The sequence below is a fragment of the Oenanthe melanoleuca genome, chromosome 4 (assembly GCF_029582105.1).
Source record: "Oenanthe melanoleuca isolate GR-GAL-2019-014 chromosome 4, OMel1.0, whole genome shotgun sequence".
Classification (NCBI taxonomy): domain Eukaryota; kingdom Metazoa; phylum Chordata; class Aves; order Passeriformes; family Muscicapidae; genus Oenanthe; species Oenanthe melanoleuca.
Window position 1 is genome coordinate 57772485 of NC_079337.1, and position 14114 is coordinate 57786598.

At 41.4% G+C, this 14114-nt stretch overlaps 2 protein-coding genes across 3 annotated transcripts in view; one reads left to right on the top strand and one right to left on the bottom strand.

Annotated features, from left to right (window-relative positions):
- The window catches only part of EVC2 (EvC ciliary complex subunit 2), a 61515-nt gene extending 55803 nt beyond the window's left edge, over positions 1–5712 (bottom strand). The window contains exons 1-2 of the mRNA XM_056490108.1: positions 5584–5712; positions 3842–3896 (exon numbers count right to left, since the gene is read on the bottom strand). Coding sequence (XP_056346083.1) covers positions 3842–3896; positions 5584–5712 — 184 coding nt within the window. The remainder of the gene's footprint in view (positions 1–3841; positions 3897–5583) is intronic.
- A 99-nt stretch (positions 5713–5811) lies between these two features.
- Positions 5812–14114, top strand: part of EVC (EvC ciliary complex subunit 1) — a 47498-nt gene continuing 39195 nt past the window's right edge. Inside the window, exons 1-5 of one of the 2 annotated variants that reach the window (XM_056490107.1) lie at positions 5812–6078; positions 9058–9168; positions 11527–11610; positions 12129–12361; positions 13269–13353. In XM_056490107.1, the coding sequence (XP_056346082.1) occupies positions 5908–6078; positions 9058–9168; positions 11527–11610; positions 12129–12361; positions 13269–13353 (684 nt within the window). In that variant the 5' untranslated portion in view covers positions 5812–5907. The remainder of the gene's footprint in view (positions 6079–9057; positions 9169–11526; positions 11611–12128; positions 12362–13268; positions 13354–14114) is intronic. The other variant, XM_056490106.1, reaches the window with a different exon arrangement.

Sequence of the window (14114 nt, forward strand, 5' to 3'; positions counted from 1 at the left end):
TCCTGTAAACATCTCCAAAGATGCCAAATCAAACAGGTAATCAAAAAAGACAGTAATTTCACCTTCTTTAGAGATGTGAGGCAATATCACAATCTTTAAGAAAAAAAATTTCTTTGGTTTTATTTTTAATTAAAAATTCCCCACTTTTAAAAGATATTATCAAGTGTTAAATATTTTATCTTACTTTTAATTAACACATTAGAAAATGTTTTCCCATTATTTAATCTTACATAAAACCCATGTAAACAGATATGCCAGAACCCTGTCTTAAACTAATTATTCCTAGCTAATTACTAGTGCTGGTAAGTAGACTTTGTATTGAATTTCAAAATGAAAACACAAAAATAAATATTAACATAGCTGCAACAGCTGGAATATTGGTGTAACATTTTACCTCTCAAGTTCCTGTAGTATTCACTCAGTCCCCCACATGTACACTCCACCACCATACAAAATGACAAAAGCACAGCTGATCAGAGCAGTCTTGCTACTTGATGTCTAATTCGCTTAGCTATTCTCCCTAGGCAGCTACCTCCCACTCCATCCTTGTGCACTATTGCCTTGGGTGGTGACATATTGCTCTTCTGGGCTTCCAGCTGCCACACTCAAGGCACAAGCAATAAATATGCTTAGGAAGGTGAGCTCCCCACTGCCAGCCCTCTGCATTCACTCGTTGCTCAGGGAGTACAAATTCCAAGGATCCAACCTAGTACAAAAGGCACTTGGAGTGTAAAAGGTGTGGTGGCAGTGGGTCTGTGTTCATACAGACTGGGAGTAGAAGAAGGATGGATATTCTAAGAAAAGAAATTGTCCCCTGATCATGGTCAGCACACTGTCCTTTGCTTTGAAATTAGTTCTGTGTAAGGACATGGACCTGGCACAAGCCCTGACCACTGGACTCAAGGGGCTGAGTCCTGAATGTGTCAGTGGCATCAACAGCCCACCATTAGAACAGCACACACAACATCACAATAGAGGCTAAGGTGAAGGTTACTCTTGGCTACACCAATAGCATAAGAGAAAATTAAAATAGTCTTATGATAGGTTTACATCAACTCCAGTATGTCCTTAAGGCTCCCATACCTTTACAGCCCATTCTAAGCAGTAAAATGCCAAATTACATTAAGAAAGCAAAGACACTGACAAGTTTATGAAATTTCACGTTCAGAATGAAAAATGAGAGCAAAAAAAGCAATTTAACTAAGATAATAATTCTAATTTATGGCTCTCACGGTCTGGATATTTAAACTCAGATACCAGAGTCTCACTTGCTTACCCACCACAAATTTATCAGCAAAGCTTTGAATAATCTTGCTTTATTTCAGTGGGGAAGAAAGGAGTTAAATATACTTGCTTGCTATATTTTTGTTGTTGTTGTTCTAAATTACTCCCTGTCTTGAAAACCATCCAGGATACAAGATCCAATTTGAAGTCCTTTCAATTACACACAACAATGAACAAGCAAAGGTAGCAATTTACGGCATTCAGTTTTGAATGTTGCCATTAGCTTTTCTTGTTACAATGTCAAAGAAACTATGGGCATAAACAAGAAAAACAAATCTACTTTCCAGGTCTGTTTTGAATAAATCAGAGCAGACTCAAATATAACTCTCAACAATCCACTGTGTTCTCCAGTCACAGGAATATTCTGGGGTTGTCTTTTCTCATCTTATGCAGAAACAACTCCAAAAAGCTTCCAACAGAAACACTGAGATCAGTGTGCTGTCACAAACCATTTCACACTTCAGCACACTGCCAGCCTCAATGACAAAGGTTTTGTGCAGAAGGTCCCATCTCTCTGCTTTCATCAAGAACTTCTTCAGTAAAAACTAAATAATCTAGTACTCTGAAGAGGCAAATTACTTAAACCTTAGAAGCATAAACATAAAAATATGTTAAAAATTGATGTTCACTAGAACAGGACAGTTTTCAGTGATAAAATCAAGCATGTAATTCAGTCCTTGAAGCACTCATTTAACGCATATTACCTACATATTTAGCTACAAACAAAATGCCAGAATTTCACAGGATCACAATAACTGAGTTTGGAAAGGACCCTTAAGATTGAGCCCAATTGCAAACTTAGCACTGTGAAGTTCACCACTAAACCATGTCTCAAAGTGCCCATCTTTTAAATACCTCCATGATGGCATGGTGACTCAACCACATCCTGGGCAGCCTTTTCCAATGCTTGATAACCCTTCCCATGAAGACATTTTTCCAAACTACATCTCCTTTGGCACAACCTGGGGCCATTTTGTCTCAACATGAGAGAAGAGGCTGACCCCCCACTTCACTACAACCCCCTTTCAGGTAGTGTAGAAAGTGCTAAGGTCTCCCCCTGAGGGTGTTCTCCAGGTTAATCAACCCCAGCTTCCTCAACTGCACCTCATATAACTCATTCTCCAGACCCTTCACCAGCTTTGTTGCCTTTCTCTGGACATAGTCCAGCATCTCAATGCCTTTCTTGTTGTGAGGGGCTGACTGAAGACAAGATTTGAGGTGTAGCCTCACCAGTTTTCAGTTCAAAGGGATATCACTTCCCTCGTCCTATTTTACGCTATTTTAACCACTAAGAAAATGATACTGCATGTAAAAATCCTCAACTTTTTTTTAGGGAAGAAGGTTTTTTTTAAGTATAAAACCATACTCATTTCCTCTCCCAGTGGATGGTACATAAATAATTTGCAACCCATCACAAGGCAGGATGTACACAGCAAAGATGACATTGAATAATAAATAAATATTGGAAAAAAAAAAAAAAAGCTCAGCAAATCTGAATTACTTGCTTTCATATTTAAATTAATAAACTCATTTGTGAATTAGCCATGGCACACAGCAAAGAAATTAGAGGTACCTCACTTGATGACTGCTTCAAAGCATGTAATTTCCTGGCAAATGCATGCCATGAAATCATCTCTTGGGGAACCATAGTGATGGAGAGGTTTATTTAACACAGTGTTGCCCTGTTAATGTGCTATATGAGGATGTCCTAACTTTTCAGAATATACTCATCTTCACCACTCGGGTGAAGTAGGACACTGTTTATAACACATGTATAGAAATTAAACACTGGAGACTCAGAGAAACAGAATGATTTTCTCAAATTTACACAAAGAGCCTGTGGCAGTCAGCTCTTAAATGCACTTCCAAGCTTGAAGTGACTTCTGTAAGTTTTGGGGTACCTTGTGTCGATCAGATTATGCAACTCCTACTGAAGATGTTCACTGGACCTGAGGTCACTGACAAGAACACTTGATATTTGCTGTGAAGAGTACCATCATCCCAGAAGTACCTCTAGACCCACTGTATCTATCAGTCTTTAACCCTCTACATCTAACAGTCTTTAACAACCAGTCTTTGGTCCAGAACAAAGTGTATTAGGCATTGCAGTTCCAGAGATCTATAAAAATAGCTTCTAGAATAGGTATTTCAACATTGCTGGTAAATGCACATGGGTTAAACTAGCTTCTGAAAATGAACATCTTGATCAGCTTTAAGTAATATGGGTTTTTCACAAACCTGGGAACTCTGGACATCAGAGGGTGTTGCCCTACACCATTATGTTTAATACTGAAAAAAGGGCTCCTCCTGAAAATGATTCAGAGCAGGGTATGAACTGAAGCCTTCTCACAAGGGCTTCATTCTAGGTGAGCCGTTTAGGGAACCTAGAGCACCCTCGTTCCTTATTTCTGTGCCAACACTCCCCTGTAGCTCAAGACAGAGTCACACTAATGTCAGCAGGCCACCAGGGCACAGTTCCAGGCCCCTGATGACCTCCACGCCCTGTGAGTGCTGGGACTCCCACGATGCTGAAAAGAGAGAGGAAACAGTTGCATACCTGCCATTCCTAGGCATCCCATCTCTTTGTGAAGCCACAGATCATCTGCAAAAACCTGGAAGAGAGGAATTATAAAAAAGAACTATTTTCAGAAATATCTATTGTTGTACTTTTATACTGAATTTATGCTTCATAATTACACAGAACCCTATCCTACAAAGCCTCAAATTTCTCCTAAATTAACTACCAGAAGAGACACAATATGGCTCTAGAGGTCTCCCACAGCTTATTAAGCAGTAAGAGGCTCTGCTGCCCAGCATGGATATGCACACTTAGGGCTTAAATTGTACTCAAACTCCATACTATCCAGATGAGTAGTACACAGTAGTGGAGTTGGGCTGGTAATTAATTTGCTTTCATTATGCAGCAACAGAAATCACGTTAAAAGGGTATCAATCCCTGCCAGGCATTTCTAGAGCAGTGTAGGGCCCTATCTACATCAAGGAAATGTGTACCAGCCCACTAAATTGATGTAATATAAACCACCAATATGGTCTTTTATGTTAAAGGCAATCTTGTTTATAAATATAAATCCCAAATATTACTGTTATGCATTAAATCAGCATACACCTGAATTTCAGTGTTAGATGTCAACAGCTGCACTGTGAGCTTGCAACAAAAGTAGACCATCATTCCAGCATGTATAAAGACTAAACATGCTATAAAGACTTAAATGCTAAAAATGTGTCTTTTTAGCTAACAAATTTTATTTCCTATTTTCTAGGAAATCAGCACACAACTGGCTCCTGATTTCCACAGGCTCCAGGTTTTTATTCCTGTGTGGTTTTAAAACAGCTGATGCACAAAATCTATGGTGTTTGTGTGTCCATATGTGTCAGCTACAGAAGACAACGACACTCCTTGTTTTTCCTTCTGCCCTATCTGACATTCAGTTCTCATTGGAAAATCTAGCCTGAGTATTCAGCAGAAGTCTTCCACTCTGGTGCATCCACAATACCAGAGGACATCACAAGGGGCTCCACCTTAGGAAGCAGTTCCAATTGCATGACCTGCACTCACACCACACTTCAGAAGTAATTAATTTAATGCAGTAGCATTGTCAGAAAACTTTCATTAGGGCTGGAAAGGAGCTCGGGAGATCACCCAGTCCAACCTCCTGCCAAGGCAGGGTCACCTAGAGGTGACAGGAACACATCCATGAGGGTTTGGAATGTCTCTAGAGGGAGACTCTCGGGCAGCTGTGCCAGTGCTCTGCCACCCTCAATGAAAATAAGTTATTCACGTCGAGGTGAAACTTCTTGTGTTTTACTTTATGGCCACTGCTCCTTGTCTTATCCTTGGCTACCACTGAAAAGATTCTGGCACCATCTTCTAGACGCCCACCTTTGAGATATTTATGTGTATCACTGAGACCCCCTCATCCTTCTCCTCTACACACTAAACAGGCCCAGCTCCCGCAATCTCTCCTCGTAAGAGATGCCCCACACCCCTCATCGCTTTCGTGGCCCTCTGCTGCACCCTCTCCAGTGCCTCCTTATCTTTTCTGTACTGGGGACCCTGCCCAGACCCTGTTGGCTGCCTCACACGCCGAGGCCTGGCAGCTTTTCGGGCCGTTCTCCCCCGTCCCGGTGCCTGGAAGCGGCCGCTGCTCGGCCGGGCCCCGCAGCCGAGCACAGCCCGCCGCGGGGCTGCACCGTCACACGGGCCTGCCCCGAGCCGCCACCGACCGGAGCCGCGCCGAGGGGCCGCTCACCGCCCGCCCCCGCGGGCACAGCGCTTACCGCAGCCGCCGTCCGGCCGCAGCGCTCCCGGGGCGGGCCCCGCCCGGCGGCCGCCGCGAGGGGCTGAGCGGGCGCGGAGGGGCCGCCGGGGAGCAGCGCCAGCAGCAGCCCGGCCAGCGGCCACCGCATGGCGCCAGGCGGACCCTCCGCGGGACCGCGCCGTGCAGATTTTCCGAATCAGGCCCGGCTTCAGCCGCCACATCCATCCGCCATCGGTCTCCTCCCACCGCAGCGAGGGCGAGGGGCGGAGGGCCCCCGAACCGCGGGACCTCCCCTCATGCCCTGCCCTCTCCCCGCCGCGGGCCGGGCCCCGTGCCCCGTGCGATGGCCGCGGTGCAGGAGTGCCTGCGGGCCGTGGGGCTGCAGTTCTGGGCGGACTCGCTGCAGGCGCTGCCCGCCCTGCTGGTCCCCGCCGTGCTGCTGGGGCTGCTGCTGGGCGCCGCCGCCGCCGCGCTGCTCTGCCGCTGCGCGCTCGGGCCGCGCCGGGGCGCAGAGGTACGCGGGCCGGCGGGAGGGCGGCGCGGCCCGGCCCGGCCGCGGGCGAGCAGCTCGGGGGGCAGAGCGGTGTGCGGAGCTTGGAGGGGCGGAGGGCCCGGGGGGTGCCGCCTGCGGGCTTTGCCCGCTGCTCGGGACAGCCTGGGGTGCGCCCGGGGCGAGCGGCGCGGCAGGGCGCGCTCCGCGGAGGGGTAGGTGAGGTACTGTGATTCCTGCCTCACCTCTGCTGGAAAGGATTTCTCTGCTTCCTTTAAATAGGTACTGAAAGAACCGGACTAGCTCTAAAGGGAGGCCGGTGAAAGTGTTTGCGCTTTCGGAGCGTTGCCCCCCTGGCCTGTATCTCTAACATAGGTGATCTACAAGTTGTTTCTCGCAACCGCCGCGTCGTGTACGAGGCAATGTTGCGTTTGGGGATTATGGAAGATGGATCCGATTTGCAGAAACTTTGGGAGATAATTGAAAATAAACACTAATTTCCACCCTAAACCAGTACTCTTATTTCCAAAGTATTTTAAAACTTTTCAAAAGTTCATGTTACACCACAGCACAGAGTATTAGTACTAACGCACAGCAATAACTTTGCACTGAGGGTATGCACATGGATACCTAAAGAAATAAAGGAGCCTGAGCACTGCTGGTGGTTTGCTTGATGCCAAAGTAACAGGATTTTCAGAAGTGTGTGATTTTGTTAATAGCATACACGCTGTTCTCTTTTAAGTACTGTGGTTTGTATCTCTTTATTTCATAATGTTTGTTTGGAGTTGAAGATTGCAGAGGCAGCACGCACGCATCTAGCAGGCAGATATATTTTCTGAGAATTGTTATTGAATTATGCTCTGTTCTCCCCTTGCACTTAGACCCAGGTCATGCTGGGCTGACTGGGTGTACAGTTCTTGGTGCTGGCACAGATGGGGGATTTGGAGCCCTGTGGAGAATTCTGCCAGCCTGCAAGTGGGGAGTCTGGTCTGCCTTGGTTTTTCACCACACCTTTTTTTGAGCTATAACAGCTCTGCTGGAGGTGTGTATCTGCTAGTGTTAATCATCATTAAATATGACATAGGAGACAAATTCTCTAGTTCCCAACTGTGTTTAAGTTGGAGGACTGAACCTGTTTGAAGCCAGACTTTAGCCTAGTTATGGAGGCACTTCAAATGCTGGATCAATACACCCTGTGCAAGTACAAGCCTTTCTGATTCAATTGCTCATTTTCCTTGCCTTAATGGGTGTATCTTTATTGTACTGCCACTACCAACTCAAATATAGCCATGTACAATTTTATCCTTCATGTCATAAATGTCAATAGGGAATAGAAGCTGTCAGTTCTCCCTGGTCTGGGTCTTCAGATGCATTTAGATGTTTAAATGCCATGAAAATCAATGCTGCTGCTGCTGTAAAAGGATTATTTATTTTGAAAGAAAAATAAACTGCTTGCTGGTGCATACAAAGCACATTGCAGGTTAGGAAGGTTGTATCCTCATAGGTGTGAGTCTGATTTTCCCAGCTGAACAGGGCAACCTTAGGCTGTTCCTTCTTCCCACTGTCTGCCCCACCAATGCTATGGAGCAAGCAAGTGCTGAACTGCACCTATTGCAGCCTTCTGTATGCAAAGTAAAAGCAGGGATAGCTTTCCTGAGTAAGATATGTTCCATCCCAAACACCTAAATTATCCTTAACCTGGTAGCAGGGCAAGTACCTGGAGTCTGAAGCAGTTTTAAGCACCACAGTAAGAGAGCACATTTGTCACTCAGCCCCAATCAATCACTGTTTTATAGATCTCAGACTGAATCTGTTGCACTTGGATGCAGGGAAGATGCATAAGTCCCTTACTTGTTGATTTGTACATAGCATAGACTGGGATAGTTTTAAGAAGAAATCTTTACCATGGTAGCAAATCAATTACAAGATTGCTGAGGGAGATATGTAGCTGCTCTTATCTCATAAGTAGATTTTTAGCAGCCAGCATCTGCACTTCAGCCCATCGAAGAGGCTGACTAACCCAGGAATATAATCTGAATTATTGCACCATCTAAGATCCAGAGAGGTGATAGAGGCAAGTCATAAGGGATTAAATGTGTTCCAAAGCTGGGCTGTTCTCTGTGTTCTGGGATAATGGACTACTTTACATACCTGTGGCCAAATAATTTAAGGCAAACCTTTCCATAAGGCAGTGACATGTAGTGGCTGCAGCTATTATTAGACTACATCAAAAAGTAGTCAGTGGATTGAAAACCTGAAAAATAATTTATAAAGTAGTCCATGTAGTGTGGCTGCCATCTTTTTCTTTACTAAAAAAAAAATAATCCTTCCAATGCTATGTTTGGAGGGAGGGACATCAGCATTGTTTTCTCTATAGTGTGTGGGGAAGATCATGTGTAGCTGGAGGTTTCATTTCCACACAGTATCTATGTCCCTACAGTGCCTTTTTGTGCTTGTGAACTGAGGCCAGTAATATGTCCTGCTTTTGGGGAAAGGTGATGAACATTTTCTGATAGTTACTTCTCCCTGACAGGAACTTCCACGCACATAAAGCTTCATTTAGGAAGTTTATCTCATGGCTGAGAAGCAAAAATGACATTTTTTGGCATTTTCTTTATTGCTGATAATTACAGACAATTTTAGTTAACTAGTTGTAATAGAGATGTTTGAGTTCAGACCATGAGGTTGGCTCTATCATCTATAGTATTACATTTTGAGAGCAGATGGATTGATTTGACATGTTCACAGCCTCTTAAAATTTTTTAGATTAAAATTCTACTTCTGAAATGACAAATTTGAAAAATGAATTAATTTTAATTATTCCTTTCTGAATATGTAAAATTTTTGTTCATTTTCAGGTTGCATTTTTCCAAAATTTTCAACTAATTCTGGAATAATTTTTATGATGGAGACATGAATGTATCCAGGCTGCTGTGGAAGATGTTTCCAGTTAATCTGCATGATCTCAAGTGTTACATTTTATGTTTTCTCTTGGAATTTCAGAAAGATGATTCTCAAAGACTTCTGGAAAGCTTGAGCACTGATGAAAAAGAGCACACACTCATGGAAAGTAAAGCAGAACCCTATACATCAAAAGAGGAAATGGTGCTGGAGGTAAAGCTCTGCTCTTGTAGGTGCATGTCCATTGGCCTGCTCCAAACTGTCTTAATTTTAGTGGGTTTGGAGAGAGACTTTATAAAGTGTTCAGAAGTGTAAGATGTAAAGTGGGAGTTGATTGCTGCTTACGAATTCAACCATTTTGAGCACTTATTCCCCTTATGAATTCCATTTCTCCTGAGGCACTCCTTGGATATTTTATTCAAGATCCTGAGTTCTTTTTTGACACAGTCTTCTTTGCTTTCATCTCTATGTCCTCCTTAGTTTCTAAAGGCTGATGGGATAAATTAACACCATTAACATAAGAAAAAGTTGGTAAGTACTAAAAGACCACCGTGAGCTGGGACTCAAAGACAATTAGAGAATTTGTGAAAAAAAGTAGAAATATAAACTTAACAACCCACTGTCAATGAAAACATCAAGTAACTTGAGTAATTTTTTATAATCCTAAAATAACTGGAGAAGCAGTCCTGCTGTGTAGTCATTAGATCACTATCTTTCACCCAAAGTTGATTTGACTGCTCTTGCTGAAGCTAAAGATTGTGATTTAAACTGCTCATTTAAAAATTTGCAGTTCAGCTGACTCATTCACTCTATTATACATAAATTAAATACATGCATAAAATGTCAGTCAAAACCAGCCAGTCTAGTGCTTAGCTTGTAACAAGAACTGATTTCAGGATTTAAAGAAAATCTTCTTGTTAACATTTAAACTATTAGTTTAAATCCTGACAGGTAATGAATCTTCATTCCAGCTTTGTGATCAGGAGTGCTGACAAAACATGCTGGTCATTTTGCTTGAGTTAAAGTAGAGTATAACAAATGAGCATGGATTAGGTTATTTTTTGAAGTGTAAATGTTGTGGGAGAACTTACACAATTTTACATCTTTATGCTTATTACCAGTGTTTTTGAAATGGGATCATAGTCTTCTAAAGGTGATCATTCACAACTATATCCATTTCCATAACATGGCTCATTTATGAGACATTAAGAAGTAACCTTGTTACTTGAGGGGACTTTCTCCCAACTATTTGTCTACCTACTAAAGATATATGTATTTTTTTTAATTAATTTGTTCTGATTTACGGAGACTTTTGCTGTTACTAGCATCAAATTGACATTTTATGAAGAAGCATAGATAGAAAATGCTTTTAGTTAGGTTAGAGTACTTCAGAAAAACAGGTATTTTCATTGTGAGACTTTCCACATTGCAATAATACCATAATTACTGTTTTAATAATAACTGTGTGTTATTATTTATGCCTGCTGAGAAGCAGGATGCATTGGTTCTAGCACACTGCAAAAGCTTTCCAATACAGCTTTCCAGCTTTACACTGGCTGCTCTGCTTCCAGCCACTGCAGAGCAGTAGCTCTGTCCACTCCTGTCGTGATGAGATATTGCAGTGCTGGGACTGCTCACTATGGGCAAGTGTTCTGTACTTTATCAGTAAGCCAAAAATTGGAAATAAATGAAATGGAGATGAAAAAGTGCAGTGGTAGAGGTCTAGCAAATTACATAGTTTGCTCTTCTCTTTCCATTTCTATTTTTTAGACTCTATTAGTGCTCGTAGAAAGAGCTGTATGAAAAACCCTGTGTTTTGACAAATCAGAGTCTCTCCTTTCATATAACAAAACCAAAAGAGATAAGATAGGAAATCCTAGTGCTTGGATTTATACATTTTATCTGCTGTTTATAGCCAAACTTTTATTAAGCCATACCTAACCTCTCAAAACAAATGATGATCCTATCGTCCCAGTCTCTAGAAAAAGGCAGTAGCAGAAAGTCAGATTATGTGATTCAGAAAGTTGCATGAAAAGAATTCAGTATCTATTAAAAGTTCTTTGGAAAAACATTGTTATTGTCTCTAGATTTTGGGCAAGGATTATATTATAAAAGTTCTTCCTGGGACAAAATGATGACTTGTTTGCTTAATTTATTGTTTCTTTATTTAAATTGAAAGATAGAATTTATAGCCATGATGACATCTGTGAAGCACATTATCATTTAGTAGTTTTTATTATCAGTCTCATTTGTAAAATGTTTAGTTGTTGCTAAGGGTGTGGAGGTGGGTGACAAGACACAAAAGGAAAATACCTTTCAAATACCAGATACTACCTATTTTAATTTAAAATATTTTGTAGCAGTGGTAATGGCAAGAGTTTCCTTTTCAAGTTTTCCTACTCAAAATGAGCCTTATGAGCTGACTTCTTGCACCAAAGCAGAGCCAACCAATAAACACTTATCAAAAGGAACATTTAAGTTGTGTAGCAAAAAGGAGCACACAGTACTTACAGTGAATAATTGCCAGATCTGCTGGTTTTCCCAAATGGTTTTCTGTTCTTTTCCATACAGGAAAGTGAGTCTCCTCTGAACAGTAACATCGCAGCATTTGCATTAAAGGCAAAAGTGATCTATCCCATCAACCAGAAATTTAGGGTAAGGTTTTTGATTCTACTTGTAAAAATTAATGACAGTCATACTGTGTCTGAGTAAATTGCAGAGTCAAATAATGGAGAAAAATTTACTGCCAATCTGCATAATAGGGATCTTCCTTTGTTTTAATAGTCTTTTAACTCAGGGCTTATTCTGCAAGGTGTCATCTGCTCTCAGCTCCCCCTGAAACCTGCAATACTTAACATGGTCCAGTTAATTTTCACTGTATTTAAGAGAGCTTGTCTACCCCTTAATATTAGTGGATATTGGATCTGTCTAAGGAGCCGTAAGGAAAACACCACAAGGACCTAAAATGAAGAGCAAAAGCATACACCAAGCAGCTAGGTACAACAGAATAGTGCTTTGCTGGGCAATGCAAAAGCCTGTCATGTATATGGAAGCACTTTTGCTGTGTATACTGTTTAACTTTTCATTTAAGAGTAAACACTGAAAATTGATCTGATGTTTGTCTCCTCATTGTATTGTATTAATTGAACTAATGAATTTCCTTTGACTTACAGCCTTTGGCAGATGGCTCATCTAATCCATCTTTGCATGAGAATCCAAAGCAGACAATTCTGCCTAATCAAGTGGTGGAGACATCTATGTCAGGCAGCTTGGGATCCCTGAGCCAGGGAGACAAAGAGGACTGTAGTTCCTCCACAACAATACATTCCACAGCAAGCGATGACAGATTTCAGGCTCGAGCCTTCCTAAAGGTGGCCAGCTTCCCTGAAGTGCTGACATGTGAGAGGTAAGCAGTAAACTTGCCCTTGTTTGGTCATTCCTGTGTTTTTAGAGCAGTCACTAAAGGTGAAAGGCTAGGCGTGAATAAAGACAGGGTTATCTGCTTATAACCCTAAAAAAGTTGTTTGGGAGATTAATACATTAAGCTGTTGGAAGTCATCCTGTTCTTTCTGAAATGTTGGGAATCAGAACTGGCCAAAAGCTGTCTCATGAAAGGTGTATTATCCACTGCTAGGATAAGAAGATGTCTTTGTTACAGCTCATATGCTCAGTTCACATGTGCTGGGGATGGAGTCCTCTGCTTTGTACAATTCCATCTCACACTGCAGGTGCCTTGAGGACACTCAGTGGTCTGTTCTCTCTCCTTTATTGGGTACTACTCATGTCTGACTTTGGGAAAACAGTTTCTGTTTGACACTGCTGATGAGCAGGTAGAGGTGATTGAAATGGACTGTCAGCTCTGATTTCCTTCAGCTGCACCACAACAGTACCACTAAATGAATACGTGTCTGCGCTCTCATCAGCAGAAATAAGAAAATCCTATTTGTGTCTCAGGGGTTGGGAAAGGTACTAGCAATAAAGAATATTTATAAAATATCCACTCTTATTATGGTAGTTTCAATTTAAAGCTGTGTTTTCCCTGGTTGTATCCACTCATGCCTATGTTCACCTTGTGTTTTCCTAGAGAAAGCTGTGATGCCAACTTTATTAAAAGCTCTACTTTGTTTTGTTTACTTTTACATACAGAATTCTTTTCTGAAGAAGGAGGCAGTGTAGAATTAAAGTGGCTTCGCTTGTGTTTTGGGGCAGTGTTTTTAGGAGAATCTAGTGGTTAAATGAAACTCATATTGTGTTGTCCTTTTGTGTAACTGTCATTTAGATTGCTATTAATGCATTTTTAATTTTTGTTTTAGTTTTGATGTTAAGCTCTGCCTTTGCAGTCTTACTTTAAAAGATCTCATGCTTCTTGATACTGAACTCAGAAAAGAAAAACATGTGGTAGGTACTTATATCTCATTTATAGCTTGTTGCTTTGAACATCATTGAATATCAGTGTAGGAAATAACATAAACATCTGGCTAGGTGGGATGTAGTGTAGCAGAGTTGCATTTCCATGTTGTCTTTTTTTTTCTCCTACTCTGCATATATATGAGCTTCCTAAAGAAGTAAAATAGAATGAAGTATACTGGTCTGTGAAATACCAATATAGAAAATACAAAAATTTGGTTTTGAGCATTACTCCAGGGATTAACATACAGCACTTGAGGATCATAAAAAGAGGTTATAAATTATTTAATAGCTGAGTTTGTCTTAAGGATAAACTTGCATGTTTGTGTTTTGCAACTACAAAAACTTAAAGCTTTTGGAATAAAATTTAAAACTCAATTCAACTGAATCAGTGCCATTGTGGTAAGTACAATAGTTGTGATTTTGTATGACTGAGGTATTAAGGTACCATCTAAACCATAGATAACTACCTACATCAAGTCACACCAAAACTGACAAGGGAAAAAAAAAATAAAAGAAAAAGTGCAATTAAAGCCACAGGACACTCAGTAATGATTGTTTGTGGTGACTAGCTATAATCAAGTACAGCATCATTACTGCTGCTGGCTTTAGCTTAGTAAATATGAATCTGGACATAAAGTCTATAGCTTTCTCCTCCCCTCTTTTCTCAGGCTCTGTTTAAACAAATTGGTAATTTCTGTTACAATTTACTAAATCCACTGAGAATATTTCAAAGGCTGAGATTTTCTGAA